Raw genomic sequence first — 14,942 nt, 5'->3', positions numbered from 1 at the left:
AGACGCCAGCACTCTGCTTCCTGTAGAGCCTGCAGAACTGTGAGCCAATTCAACCTCTTGACTTTATAAATTACCTAGCCTCAGGTATTTCTTTAAAGCAATGCAAAAATGGACTAACGCATATTCACAGTAAGTGAAATCAAATGACAACTACACCAAGATACTACTTTTAACCAATCACACTTGCAAATATAGAGAAAGTCAATACCGCACTGAGATGAAGGTGAGGGACTCTCTTGGATACAATCCTTTTGGAATGTAAATTGGTACAACCTCTATGGAGAGTTCTATCCAAATTACAAATGTCTGTACCCTTTGACTCATTAACCCATCAACTAAGAGTTTATCCTAGAGATATACTCACATGTGCATGAAGTGATATATTTACAAAGTTACCGCTGTTTTTGAAATAGCAAAAGATTAGAAACATTCTAAATGCCAGTCACCAGTGGAATGATTAAATAGATTATGGTATCCACACTAGATGGAGAATCTAGTTAAAAAACAGAAAAAGGAATCCTTAGCGGCTAATATGGGATGATCTCCAAGATACATTGCAAAATGAACAAAAGCAAGGCACAGAAGAACTATTACTTGTTACAGTTATAATGAGAAGGATACGTGTGTATATGTGTGTGTGTGTCTGCTTCATGTGTATAAAGTGTCTTTTTTTTTTTTTTTTTAATTTTGAGACAGAGCTTCGCTCGCCCTTGTAGCCCAGGCTGGTGAGATCTTGGCTCACTGCAACCTCTACCTCCCAGTTCAAGCAATTCTCCTGCCTCAGCCTCCTGAGTAGCTGGGATTACAGGTGCATGCCACCATGCCTGGCTAATTTTCGTATTTTTAGTAGAGATGTGGTTTCACCACATTGGCCAGATTGATCTTGATCTCCTGACTTCAGGTGCTCTGCCAACCTCGGCCTCCAAAGTGTTGGGATTACAGGTGTGAGCCACTGGTCTGGCCTGTATAAAGTGTCTCTAAGGTAAGAAACTGATAGCATTGATTGTTTCCAGGAGTGAGAATATTGGTGGGAGGCTTTTTACTTTATAACTTTTTTAAACTTTGAAAGTTTCAACTGTGTAAGTTTAATAACCTTTAAAAATTAAATTAAAGCATGATAATACAAAACATAAAACCCTTTTTTCCCCAGATGGGGTCTCAGTAAGTTGCCCAGGCTGGCCCCGAACTCCTGGGCTTAAGCAACTCACCTGCCTGAGCCTCTGAGTAGCTGGGACTACAGGAGCACACCACCACACCCAGTGAATTTGTTCTTGTACTGCTGTAAAGAAATACCTGAAATTGGGTAATTTATGAAGAAAAGAGGTTTAATTGGCTCACAGTTCTGTGAACTGTACAGGCTTCTGCTTCTGGGGAGGCCTCAGCAAACTTACAATCGTGGTGGAAGGCAAAGAGGAAGTAGGCACGTCTACATGGCAGGCGCAGGAAAATAGAGAGAGGAGGGAGACACTACACACTTTTAAACAACTGGATCTTAAGAGGACTCTATCACAAAACAGCACTATGGGGATGGTGCTAGTCCATTAGAAACCACTTTTCCAATCACCTCCCACCAGGCCCCACCTCCAACATCGGGGATTACAATTCAACATGAGATTTGGGTGGGGACACAGATCCAAGCCATATCGCCTGGCAAATCTTTTTTTTTTCTTCTTTTTTTTTAGACAGGGTCTCACTTTGGTGCCCAGACTGGAGTGCAGTGCTGCGACCTCTGCCTCCTGGACTCAAGCAATCCTCCCCCTTCAGCCTCCTGAGTAGCTGGGACTACAAGTGTGTGACACCATGCCTGGCTAATTTTTTTTTTTTTTTTTTTTTTTGTATTTTTAGTAGAGATGGAGTTTCACAATGTTGTTCAGGCTGGTCTCGAACTCCCAGGCTCAAGCGATCTGCCCACCTTGACCTCTCACATTGCTGGAAGTACGGGCATGAGCCACCCTGGCAAATCTTTTTGATAGACTATTATACACACTAACCCATTAAGGAATATATTATTGGAATAAGATCCTATTCACAAGAGTCAAAAAGATAAAATAAAATACCAAGGTATAAATTTAACAAGAAATGTACAAGACCTGAAAACTACAAGATATATGAAGATACATAATAGTGTCTATCTAGGTTGTTCATTACCTTTGACCCAATGATTTTACTTCTAGGCACTTACACTAAAGAAATAGCATAGATGAGAGTAAGGGTTAACTTATAAAAATGTCTATCCCAACCTTATTTATAAAGATAATACATTGGAAACCAACTAAGTATACAATAATAGGACTGAAACATTTGACTAAATTATGCTATCTACATGTGTATAGGACACAAACTTGTGTGCTTTGTCAGATGCCCCAGACGGCCTCTGTCTCACTGTCATTTGAGCTCTGTGTCCCACCTGCACACAGTTGCCGTCTATTACTGAACTTAGATAAAATACCACAAGTCAGGGCTTCTGTGCAAACCCAAAGGACTGGACCACACAACCCAGTCCTATGGGACAGTTAGCTCCTGTAGGGCAGGGAAGTTTCCAAACCTTCCTAGGGTTCCATGCTAGGGCTGAAAGTAAAACTGACAAAGAGAGCTTAACAGCAGAAACGAATCCAAATCATTAAATGAAAGTTTTATGTGACATGGGAGCCTTCCCAAGGAAATGAAGTCCCAAAAGCCTGGGGAAAACTATGGATTTTGATGCGAAGTCTGATGAAAGAAGTGGATAGTTGTGGAGAAACGTGACTGTACACAAAAGGGATAACAAACTGGGTGAGTTGTGTGGGGGAACCCAGAAAGCCCTGTTTATTCGGATTCTTTTCTCTGTAAGACTTTCCTTCCCTTCTACACATAGGGTAGGACACCTGTCCCGTGAGGGCTTTCAGGGGAAAGAGAGATCAGAGTGACCTTCCCATATTTTATGGCTAGCTTTGGGGTAGAGGAGTTCTAGTTTCTTTGATCCACCTTGGGGGAGAGGATTTTTGTTTTCTATAACAGGCCTTGGGGGAGAAAGGGGAGAAGGTTGAAGAGCCCTTGCTTCTGAGGCCTCCCCAAGCTTCCTCAGCTCAAAGTACTCAGCACACCAACGTGCCATACTTTGGGGTATTGTCTTCTAAGCCCAAGACACTCCCTCTAGGGGTGACTGTTGACCTGCTGGAAGTGGGAGGCGGGAGGGAATTGGGCAGGTACATCCTCTCCACTTTCTCCCTCTGGGAACTTGTCCATGGTATAGCTCCTCCTGGCAGCCCCTCGGGACACACCTTAAGCCAGGGGATGACTGACCTGCTATGTCTTTGTGCAGTTTGTCATGAGATCTCAGTCAACACAGTGACTCATCACACAGCATTTGTGTTTTTCCTGGTGTTTTTCTTTCGATTCTTCTCAAGGTCTCTTCCCGGAGCTTGCACCTCCCTAAGAAAGTATCAGCAGGTTAATTCTTGCCTAAGGCTGGATTTTCTAATGGACCCATGTTGAGACATTCATCTGAGCTATTGTTTAAAATGATGTTGAAGACTATCTAAGACATGAAGAAACATTTGTATTTGGTCCATGAAACAGCAGATATTCAAAATGTTAATACGTGTAGTAGTCCTCTCAGGCTGCTGTAACAAAATACTACAGGATGGATGAACTACGTGACAGAAATGTATTTTCTCACATTTCTGCCCTTTGGAAGTCACAGTTGGTTTCTGGTGAGGTCTCTCCCCTTGGCTTGTAGACAGCTATCTTCTTGCTGCTGCATTCTTACAGAGGCTTTCCTCCGCACATGAGAGGAGGAGGAGGAGAGAGAGAAATCTCTGGTGTCTCTGCCTCTTCTTACAAGTACACTATTCCATTGGATTAGGGCCCCACACTTATGATGTCATTTAACCTTAATTAGCTCCCTAAAGGTTCTATCTCCAAATACAGTCACCTTGGTGGTAAGGGCATCAACAGATGAACTGGAGGTAGGAGATGCATTTCAGATCAATGTTTTCATCCTTGTAAAAAACATAAAGGAAAACTTTGGAAGGAAAATACCAACATATTAATGGCTGTTAAAATTAGGGGTAGGATTACGAGGATTATTTTTATACTCTTATTTCTGAATTATCTACATTTATTAAAAACCCATTTGTATCAGTGATCTGTTGCTGCATTACAAGCCACCCCAAAACTTAGTGGGTTCAAACAACATCCATTTTATTTGTGGACAGTTTTGTGTGTCAGCAGCTTTGGCTGGGCTCTGCTGGGCAGTGATTCTGCTGGTCTTGCCTGGAGTCTTTCAGGTGGCCCTAGTCTGGTAGCTGTCCTGGGGCTGTTGGGTCCAAGATAGACTCATAACATGGCAGGCATGCCTCTCTCTCGAGGTGGTCTTTCATGTCCACAGTGCCAGCTGGGACTTTTTTTGCATAGTGGCAGCAGCTTGAAGAGGACAGGAGTGGAAGATTTGAGGTCTCTGAGGCCTGCTCTAAGCTCCCACAGTGTCACTCCCTCCACAACCTGTTGTTCAAAGCAAGTCACAGGTCTGACAGATTTGGGGGTGGTGGGGAGAGATATCTTTTCTGCCTCTCTGGGTGGGAGAAGCAGTAAAGTCACAGGATGAAAAGGCTGGAGTACACGGATGGGAAGAATGATCAGACTCTTTGCAAATGATCTACCATACTGTTACAAAGAATTTTTTAGTTTCTTCCAGGCTATGTATCTATATTGAGGCAACAATAATGGCTAACACTTATATAATTATTTTGTTCCAGACTCAAGATTCTATTTGGACTTGAAGGAAAACATTTTAAAAGTATTACATAAGTCCTACAGCTGATATTTTTAACCAAAATAGATGGGCTTTTTGCTAGAGTCTGAGTGTGTCCTCTACAATTTACATGCTGAAATTCAATTGCCAGTGTGATAGTATTGAGAAGTTCTGCCTTTAGGAGGTGATTAAGTCGTGAAGACTTTGCCCTCATGAATGAGATTAATACCTTACAAAATAGGATCCATGCAGCATTCAAAACAAAAAGAACCTTTTGTTCTTCCACCCTTTCTGCTATGGAAAAACACAGCGTTCATTCCCTCTGGAGGAGGACACAGCAAGAGGCACCATCTTGAAAACACAGACCATGCCCTTACCAGACATTGAACTTGCAGGCACCTTAATTTTGGACTTCCAGCCTCCAGAACTGTGAGAAATAAATTTCTGTTGTTTATAAGTTACCCAGTCTTGGGGATTTTGTTATGGCAGCACAACTGAACTAAGACAGCCTTCCTCTCCACCCGTTCAAATTAGTGAAATTTACAACATATGTATCAGGGAAAGTAAACTACAATTTAGTTCCTGGCTGCTGGACAGATTGTCAGATTTGTGCTAGTGATTAGAAGAATAAATTTCCCACAATTCTGCAATTAAAATCCTACCAGTTTTCCATTTCTGATTGTGTGGTAGGATAGGACCATCTCCCAGTTTCTTAATATTATTAGATTAGCAAGAAGATGTCTAACATGACTCAGTGTTGTTCTTGAGAAATAATTAGCTACCTAAGTGGAATAGATCTCCATGGAATACAACTATATCTCTTTTATAACATTTAAATTTGGAGGCTTAATTATCTAGTGAAAAATTGTCACTTTAGCACTTTAGTCCATTTGGCTATATATTGACATTATTAAAATGCTTTCCTGGTCTTTATGCAAATTGCTTTTTTAAAAAAACCAATTTATCTCCTAGCAACCCAAAGTGAAATAAGTGCGAAAAATACCACTTCAAGAAGACTTTGAGCTCTTAATCCATGTAAATTCCTGAGGTTTATTTATTGATTGTCTGAATGAACAAATGATGAATTGGTGCTTTTAGGTGTCTGCCGCTGAATCACTCTCAACTAAACTTTTAAGCAGCTAAGTAAGCAGTCAAGTTCACTCAAATAAATGATAAAATCCAGTGCACTTGGCCACCATTTTGGATCTGTAGGCACACACGCAGCAGAATGGAAGAACCAAACTTAAAGTTAGGTATGTGCATTTATTTGAAAGACATGACCATGCTCTTGAGACTGGGGAAGTTATCTGTTTTTAGGGATGCACCCTGGCCCTGTGGAGCTGGCAGCCACCTCACCTTCCAGAGCCTGAACTTCCTCCTCTGTGAAATGTGCAGAAAATGTGTGGTCTAGAATTTGAGGTTAAGAAGATACAGTTAAATTATGGGAGTGAAAGTGCTTTACAGCTAGACATCACTGAGGCGAAACTCATGATTCTTCTTAGGGATGATGCAGCAGTTAGGATACAGGCTGCCAGCCCTCCCTGAGGGCACCACTCCACCCCACCCCTGTGGGATGCTGCTGGCCAACTCTCTGAGCATGTTCCTTGGCTTTCTCACTCCCTTGGCCTTGCCATGGGAAGGCACTCAGATTCGCTTCCTCCAGCTGGCTGAGTCGGGAAAACCACCCCATCCCTGAGGTCTGGTGAGAGCCCCTGCTTACCCCCTAAGACCATGCGTCACTGTGGCCTTGTATGAGTGGAGCTCAGCCTCCTCCTCTCTCTGCTGCCTCTGTGGCTGAAGCCAAACTCTGCTCAATGCAGGCTTCTTTGGGTGGGAGGACAGACAGTTACTTACCCTCTACAGGGATATGCCCAGTTCATGGCATCTGGGCCTCAATTATTTCCATGGGTTGGGAGGTGTGAGCTCAGATAAGGTTGAGAGACCACCACCCTACATCCCCCAGTGACCACTTCTCTCAAAATCCCAGCGTTGAGTGACTTACCCACCTTCTCTGTTTCATGATTCTTTGTTTGAGAATGACAGGATTTAATTCAATTACTCAACCTTAGCGGGGAAAAAGGCAGAGACTGAACTGGCTTTAGGGATAACCCACAGACAGGCCATTCCTGATTAGTTTGGGTTCCCTAAAAGCTGACTCCGAGAGAAGTAGGTGAGTGCAGGTAGTTTACTTAAAAGGTGTTTCCAGAAAGTCCTTGTAAGGACGTGGGGGAAAAGTGGGACAGGAAATTGAGAATACCCAGGAGGATATGCCCGAGTGGGGAGTTATCCAGGAGGATGAACCCGAGGGGCGAGTTACACAGGAGGATGTGCCTGGGAGGATGAATTACCCAGGAAGATGTGCCTGAGTGGTGAGTTATGCTAGGGGCAACAGGGCCTTTCTGGTAGGGACCCTCTGAGAAGCCATCGCATCAGCCTCAGAATCTTCTCGGTACTAGAATGGGAGGCTGGGGGTGTTTGTCAATCAACTCCCGTCCCCGACTGAGGGTTGTCCCTGGGAACCTAAATCTCCCTGTTTAGGGTGTGCCTGGTTGCATCAGAGACAGAACAAGGTGGAGAAAGGCCTCAGGAAGAGGGGAAACATGTGGGGACTTGAGATGGGAGGGAAGCTCTCCTTAGGCTGCTGCTGCTAGAGAACTCAGGTGGGCCAGGGCTATGGAGTGGGCACCAACACCTTCTACTCTGAGCACAAATGTCCTTGGGACTCCTTTGTCTGTGTCTGCTGGTTTTTTCACTCTCTCTGACAGCAAGTGGGCTTTCTTCAGGTTGCTCCATCTCAGGCCACTCTGTGCTGAGGTCCTTAGAGATTATAGAGGACTCTTCCCTTCCAGCTCCAGGCAGGAAAGTCCCAGGGAAGGACTCTGATGGGCCTGGTTGTGTCATGTGACCATCCCTATGCCAATCATGGTAGTCAGGGTGATGGAAGATTATGATTGGGCCGGGATGGGTCATTTCCCTACCCCTGGTCAGAGGGATGGGGCCTGTAACTGGAAGCGGGAGGCTGAGGCCAGTAGAAGCTTGCGCCCTTTCTGGTCATTGGACTTTGGCCAGGACCAGCCAGCCCACCTAGCGGGCTTCAGTAATGTGGGCCCTTGGTGACAAGGGTTGGGGTCTGATCCCTTCCCTCTCAGAAGCTTCTGGGACCTAAGTTTATGTTTTCTCTTTTCTTCCGTCCAGCAGTCTTCAAGCTCAAAAGTTTCTTTCCTCCCCTTTACCCCTCCAGGCACTGGGACAGTCAGGAAGCCACTTAAATCTCATAGCCCTGTCTAGCTGGGTGTATTTTATGGTATTCTGGGAAAACTCTCCTCTTCCATTTATCAGGCATGAATAAAGTTGGAGAAAAGCTTTTGACAAAGGGTACTACCACAAAAGAGCAAATGGAGAGTTTTAAAATATTTTTCACACCTTAGGGCACTTGACATTTTAGTTAGAGTCACGCTTTTGCTTTCCTGTACTAGAAATAAGACTTTCACTTGCCTGACTTTAATGAATGTTAAAGGAATCCTTTCATGGCTTAAAGACAAGGCCAATGTGCAAGAAACTAGTGGTAAAAACCAAGCAGCCATTGGCTGGAGAGAAGCTGACACTCCAAAATATCCTCCTCCATGTCTAATAATACAGACCATGCCTTTTCAGAACTGCATGTTCATTCATTCTTTTATTCAACTAATATTTATTAAGTACCCAACAGGTACTTTCTAAATCATGTTGACCAAGATCTAACAACATTCTTGTTTTCAAGAAGCTTACTTCAAATTGGGGAGACTGTATTAGTCCAATCTCACATTGTGCTAAAGTACTACCTGAGACTAGGTAATTTATAAAGAAGGGAGGTTTAATTTCCTCACAGTTCCACAGGCTGTACAGGAAGCATGGCTGGGGAGGCCTCAGGAAACTTACAATCATGGTGGAAGGTCAAGGGGAAGCAGGCATGTCTTACATGGCCAGGGAAGGAGGAAGAGAACAAAAGGGAAGGCGCCACACACTTTTAAACAACCAGGTCTCACGAGAATTCACTCACTATCATGAGAAAAGCAAGGAGGAAATCCACCCCCATGATCCAATCACCTCCCATCATGACCCTCCTCGAACAATGGAAATTACAATTCAACATGAAATTTGGGCAGGGACACAAATCTAAACCAAATCAGAGCAAGAAGATGGGCATGAAGGAATGAGAAAGCAAGTGACATGATTTGACTGTGTCCCCACCCAAAATCTCATCTTGAATTGTAATCCAAATTGTAATCCCCATGTGTTGGGTGAGGGGCTTCATGGGAGGTGATTAGACCATGGAGGCAGTTCCCCCATGCTGTTCTCATGATAGTGAGTGAATTCTCATGAGACCTGGTGGTTTTATAAGGGGCTTTGCCCCCCTTCCCACTGCATTTTTCCTTCCTGCTGCCTTGTGAAGAAGGACATGTTTGCTTCCTCTTTCACCATGATTGTAAGTTTCCTGAGGCCTTCCCAGCCATAAGGAACTGTGAATCAAGCCTCTTTTCTTTATAAAGTACCCAGTCTCAGGCAGTTTTTTATAGCAGCATGAGAACGGACTAATATGGCAAGCTTCTTTCCAAGAATGAGTGTGCCAGAAATGAAGTAAAGCAGAAGTTATTCAGGGAAGCCTCACCAAGGAAGGCATTTTTGAGTCAATATCTGACTAATCAGGAGTCCTTTGTGTAATGAGTTGGGGAGGAGACAGATAGAGTCATGAGCATGTGCCAAGGCCCTGAGGCAGGAACGAGTTTGGGGGCTTCAAGAACTAGGAAGGAGGCATGGGCGACCAGGGCACAGCATGTGGGGAAAGGTAGAGGTGGGTCAGAAAGGGAGTCCATCAGCAGGGCTGCAAATGAGGGTTTTGGTGTCAGGGCAACAAGAAGCCATTGAGGGCTGTGAGCAGGGGATTGGCACAGGTGGGTTTGGTTTTTGAGAGGTTGCTCTCACTCCTGTGGGGATAATGGCTGAAGGGACCACAGTAGTCTAGGCATGAGATGGGGTGGTCTGGCCATGGGTGTAGCAGAGGAGATTCTAGAGGTAGAGCCACAGAATGTTTATAGACCGGGCAGACAGGATGGAAAATGAGAGGAGGAGGGACGACAAGGTACCCCACCTTCCCTTGGCTCTGTTCTTCAGGGACAGCAGAGCCCGCTTAAAGCTGGGTAAGCCCATAGCCAAATGAACTCTTTTCTGAGTCATTGAAAATACCTGGGTCCTGTCCACATTATCTTGGGAAAAAAGGAAATTCAAGTCAAAGAATGACTGAAAATTCAGTTCTGTTAACTGACGACAATTTAATTCCAGTTGAAATGTCATTCCTGTGCCAGCAAGCAAGCTCTACTCAATCACTATCCTTGTGTGACCCAGGGATTTATTTTCATCATCCATAGTAGTCAAGTTGAGCCAAACCAGAATTCCATTTTGACGTGAATTTCAATTAAGCAGCTCAAGCCCGTGGGTTTGGATCCACGTATTATCAGCAGCTCTCAGAACAGCATCTTCTCCTCACCTGAAGCAGAAAGTGCTTTTAGAAAACCCTGTTATCGTCCACATCCCACAGTAAATCCATAGGTTCTCTGGGAAATTACTCTTTTCCCTGCAGTGGGCTGTGGCAGGAGAGCACCACCCTCCACTAGCATTCAAGGCTGTCCAGTGGACTCAGTTATTTAAAAAATGGGGAAAAATAAATTTAGTGATTAATGACTATAATGCTGATAAATATAGCCATTTCAAGGCATGCTCTCATAGAATATGACATTTGTTTATTTCAGCAGCCCTGTGAGAGTCACCAAGACCTGCCCTTTTCAATCTTTCTTTCTCCTCTCTTTGCTCACATTCCCCCGGAAACCCAAAAAAGTCAGTACTCCTTCCAGTTATTTGTGCAGTCTACAAACTTTTTCTGCCAAAGAGCTGAGTAGGAAAGGAAGTGGATTGTGCAGGGAACAGAGTCAAAGGAAATAACATGAGAAAATCCTTCTGTTATAATTTTAAGTAAAAAGAGCAGGATGCAAAATTGTCTATACAATATGGCAGGACTATATTAAACACGTACATGTGCCTGGAGAAAACAGACTTGGAGGAAATACTCTATCGTGTTAATTACAGTTGTTTGGAGATGACAGGATTATGGGTGATGTTTTCACTCCACATTTTCAATTATTTTTTATGATTTAAAATAATGAATACTTATATTCAATTTTTTTGTGTGTGTTCTTTTCTTTGAGACACAGTCTCACTCTGTACCCCAGGCTGGAGTGCACTGGTGCAATCTCAGCTCAATGCAACCTCTGCCTCCCAGGCTAAAGTGATGCTCCCACCTCAAGCCTTCTGAGCAGCTGGGATTACAGGTGTGCGCCAACATGCCTGGCTAATTTTTTGTATTTTTAGTAGAGACAGGGTTTCGCCATGTTTCCCAGGCTGGTCTCCAACTCCTGGGCTCAAGCAATCCTCCTGCCTCCACCACCCAAAGTGCTGGAATTACAGGCGTGAGCCACTGCACCCAGCCTGATATTTACTGTTTTGTCCATGTAGAAGAGCACCTGAGACCTCCTGGAAAACTTCTTGCCTGGTTTCAACCCTGTGCTTCTGCTGAGGGCTGCCCCTCTTTGTACCCCATCCTTCCAGTCGGAGAGATAGACCCAACTGAGCCAGTAATGATATCCCATTCCCTTGCCCCAGTTCATGGATGGGCCTAGGGCTCAGGCTAAGTCTCACTAAATCCTTCTCTGGGGTGTTTTTAAAGCTTGGGCAGGGAGAATAAGGCCCCCTTTCCTCTCTGATTGCTGAACTACAAGGATTTAAGCACACAACTACTCATGGTTCTACATCTTCCCTCTTCCTCACAGGAAAGAATGACAGCAACGGACCCACAGGGAGAACCAGACAACAGACAAGAGTTCTATGAGCCGGTGAGGACCCAGTCCATTCCTCATCCAGGCCTGAGAACTAATGCACCCCTCCTTGCAGTGTGAGCTCTTTGGGAGCAAGTTTCTGTCACCCATTCCCCAGAGTCCTGACTAATAGAATGTGTATTAGTTGGGAAGAAAAGGACCTTTTGTCTTAGCCTAGCTAGTTAGTAACCACCAGGATTTATTCAGTATTCTTGGAAAAATAAATTTCCAGCTATGGAGAAATCCTCTTATTCTGCTTGCCTGTGTGGGCGCAGGTATTAATAGGGCTATCTCCCTGGCAGGAAGAATGATCTGTCTAATGGTCTTTTTTGTTTGCCCTCTTAAGCCAGTGAGATGATGTTTGTCCTGTTGTTTCACTCTCAGAGTAAATGTATAAACCCTAAAAATCAGATAGGACCACTCTGCCCCTGACAGAGCATCTTTTGGAGTTGTATGAGAGCATCTCAAAAGGAGTACCTTCATCAGCAATCCCAAAGGGTAACTTCCCTGATGGATGTGAAGTTTACTCAATGTCGTGCAAACAGAAACTGTCCGGTGTAGACACTGTGAGTCCTCTACAGAAAAACACACAGCTTTTTACACATGCAGGGCCCATCCCATGCAGCGAGAGCATGTCTGAACTTTGCATTGTCCTGACTGTCCTTCAGGCAGAGCCATCCAGGAGTTAGGGGAGCAGGAAGGACCCAGAGGGACTCAACAACTGGGAACACTGGTGTGGCTGGACCAGGGAGGAGGTGGGCAGGCCCCGCCTCCATGAAAGATGGGTGTGCCATGGCTCCTTCACAGTTACCACGTGGAGGTAATCACGTGTTCATCCAAGACTCAGGGACTGTCTCAGCATTATGGCTCTGAAAGATAGGTCCAGGCTGGGCCTGGAGCTACAGAGAGCAGGAGTTGCTCATGTTGAAGGCTGGGCTGCAGGGCTGGCTCTGATGTAGCAGTGGATTAACAGGTTAAGGCAGGAAAATTGAGGCACCAGTCAGTCCATTCATTCACCCATCCATTTATCCATCTAGCCACCCACAAAAATATTCTGAGCATCATAAGCCAGGCACCATGTCAGGCACTGGCGGTACAACACCAGATTAGACGGGTAGCCCCTGACCTCAAGGAACTTGCATCTGGTCACGAACAAAGATGAGGAAGTGGCAAGTGTGCAGTAGGAAAATGGAGTCTCTAGCGGGCTGCCACCCATTGAAGGAGTTAGGTGGGAATGGCTCTGAGCCAAGTCCTGTTGGGGAGTAGGAGGTAGGGGAGGAGACGGCAAAGGCAGTGAGAGGTGGGGGAAGCAGGAAAGGCAGGCTTGGTTGAGGAAACAGCATGTTCAAAGGCCTAGAGGCAAGACGTGGAAGAAAGGGGTTTCAGGCTGTCTGGGGCATAGAGTGTGGGCGGAGGAGTCTTGAAAGATGAGAGAATGGGTTGGGGAGGTGGGGAGGCCCCGTGTTTAAAGATTTATAAGCTAGGTTTAAGAGGATTTTGTTTTGTTTTGTTTTTGTTTTTTTACACAAGATCTCACTCAGTTGCCCAGGCTGGAGTGCGGTGGCGCCATCAGAGCTTACTGCAGCCTCAAACTTCTGAGCTCAACCAATCCTCCCACATAGTTGGGACTACAAGCATGCACCACCTTGCCTGGCTAATTTTTTAAAAAAGTTTTGAGATGAGATCTCACTATGTTGCCCAGGGTGGTCTTGAACTTCTGAGCTCAAGCAATCCTCTTGCCTCCACCTCTCAAAGCGCTGGGATTTCAGGCGGGAACCACAGTGCTTGGCCTGAGTGTGGTCTTTCTGGTGAGAGCAGTGGAGTGACATGAAAGGTTTTTCAGCAGAGAATTGTCAGGTCTGGGTTTAAGAACAACCCTGGCTGCTACATACAGAACGAAATGGAGGAGGGGAGACTGCAGGGTGGGAGAAGCTTGCCTGTCCCCGCTCCTTCCTTTCGGCCCACCATCACCTTCACCCCTATCCAATTCTAGAGCCGAGTTCTCCGTGTGGGAGAAGTCCTCCCTACAGAGAAGCAGAGGTCATAACAGTGCTGTTCCCTGTTCTGTGTCCCCAGCTGGGCACTACGCCTGGCACTAGGAGTTGAGCAATAAACATCCGTTCCCCGATGAACGGCCACCCGAATCAATCTGTAGGAATCCATGTTCTGTCTTAAATCTCAGCATTGTCCATTTCTAGCTATGGGGCCTTGGTCTCGCTACCAAGTCCTTCCATGTCTCCGTTTCCTCACCTGTACAATGGTGGGAATTATTTTACTTACCTCATACTTTTGTTGGGAGGATTGAATTACATAAAACACATGAGGCCCATGCCCGGCACCTGATAAATGTTAATATTCTTGGGCTGTGGAGGTTCCCTTGCCAGGTGACGGAAGTGGAAGCCCCCTCCTCTCAGTCAGGGCCAGCACAGCCAGGGTTGGGAAGGTGTGGGAGGTGGAATAATGGCCCCTTGAAGATGTCACAACCTAGTCCCTAGAGCCTGTGAATATGCTATGACACAGGACAATGAAGGTTGCAGATGGAATTACGGTTGCCAACCATTCCCTCAGTTGGGGAGAGTTTCCTGGATCATCCAGGTGCTCCCAAAGTCATCACAGGGGTCCCCGTGAGTAGAAGACGGAAGCAGGAAAGAGTCACCATCAGGTGACATGGGAATGACTCAACCTGCCATTGCTGGTTTTGAAGATCCAGGGAGGGGCCACTGTCAAGGAATGAAGCAGTTTCTAGAAGCCTGAAAAGCCAAGAGCACAGATTCACCCTCGAGGCCCCAGAAGGAAGCAGTCCTGCCAACACCTTGACCCTCGCTCAGGGAGACCCGGTTTGGACTTCCACCCTCTGGAACTGTGAGATGATACATTTGTGTTGTTTTAAGCCACTAAGTCTGTGGGAATCTGTTATAGCAGTGACAGGAAATCAATAAGAAGAGAAGGCCCCAAATCTGTAGATGTGGGGAGCCAGGGCAACACGCCAAGGCTGAACGCTGGCTGCAGGGCCCACCTTGGGGAAACTTGGGGGAGCTACTCCTCCCTCACGGCAGCCATGGCATTAGGGGGAGCTGTCAGTCACTGGGCTTGGAGCACACAGCTACACTTCTGGAGGTACGCATGGGGTCCCTGGGATTACTGAACCGAGGCTGGGGAGAGAGGGAGGCCCTCTTGGGTGGCACAAGTGGTCCACATGGGAGGTAGGTGGTGGTGGTGGCCATACTCCCAACAACATCCTGCTACAACAGGGCATCTGGCAGGAGCCATCAGCAGCCAGGTGGGCAGCAGAGGGGTCGGGGCAG

General features: G+C 45.8%; 1 protein-coding gene and 1 long non-coding RNA gene across 2 annotated transcripts in view; one reads left to right on the top strand and one right to left on the bottom strand.

The window, feature by feature from the left end:
- The window catches only part of TEX36 (testis expressed 36), a 107,290-nt gene extending 95,345 nt beyond the window's left edge, over window positions 1-11,945 (top strand). The window contains exon 4 of the mRNA XM_003816290.6: window positions 11,593-11,945. Within this exon, the coding sequence (XP_003816338.1) occupies window positions 11,593-11,718 (126 nt within the window). The 3' untranslated portion in view covers window positions 11,719-11,945. The remainder of the gene's footprint in view (window positions 1-11,592) is intronic.
- LOC130540569 (uncharacterized) lies at window positions 10,022-14,096 on the bottom strand. The gene is made up of 5 exons (XR_008954563.1): window positions 13,918-14,096; window positions 13,328-13,442; window positions 12,466-12,587; window positions 12,115-12,212; window positions 10,022-10,256 (listed from the first exon to the last, which is right to left on the bottom strand). It is a non-coding gene; the product is annotated as an uncharacterized LOC130540569 (long non-coding RNA).
- Between the last annotated feature and the right edge of the window lie 846 nt (window positions 14,097-14,942).

This window comes from Pan paniscus, chromosome 8 (assembly GCF_029289425.2).
Source record: "Pan paniscus chromosome 8, NHGRI_mPanPan1-v2.0_pri, whole genome shotgun sequence".
NCBI lineage: Eukaryota > Metazoa > Chordata > Mammalia > Primates > Hominidae > Pan > Pan paniscus.
The sequence above is the reverse complement of the archived record's forward strand: the minus strand, read 5'-3'. Positions and strand labels throughout refer to the sequence as shown.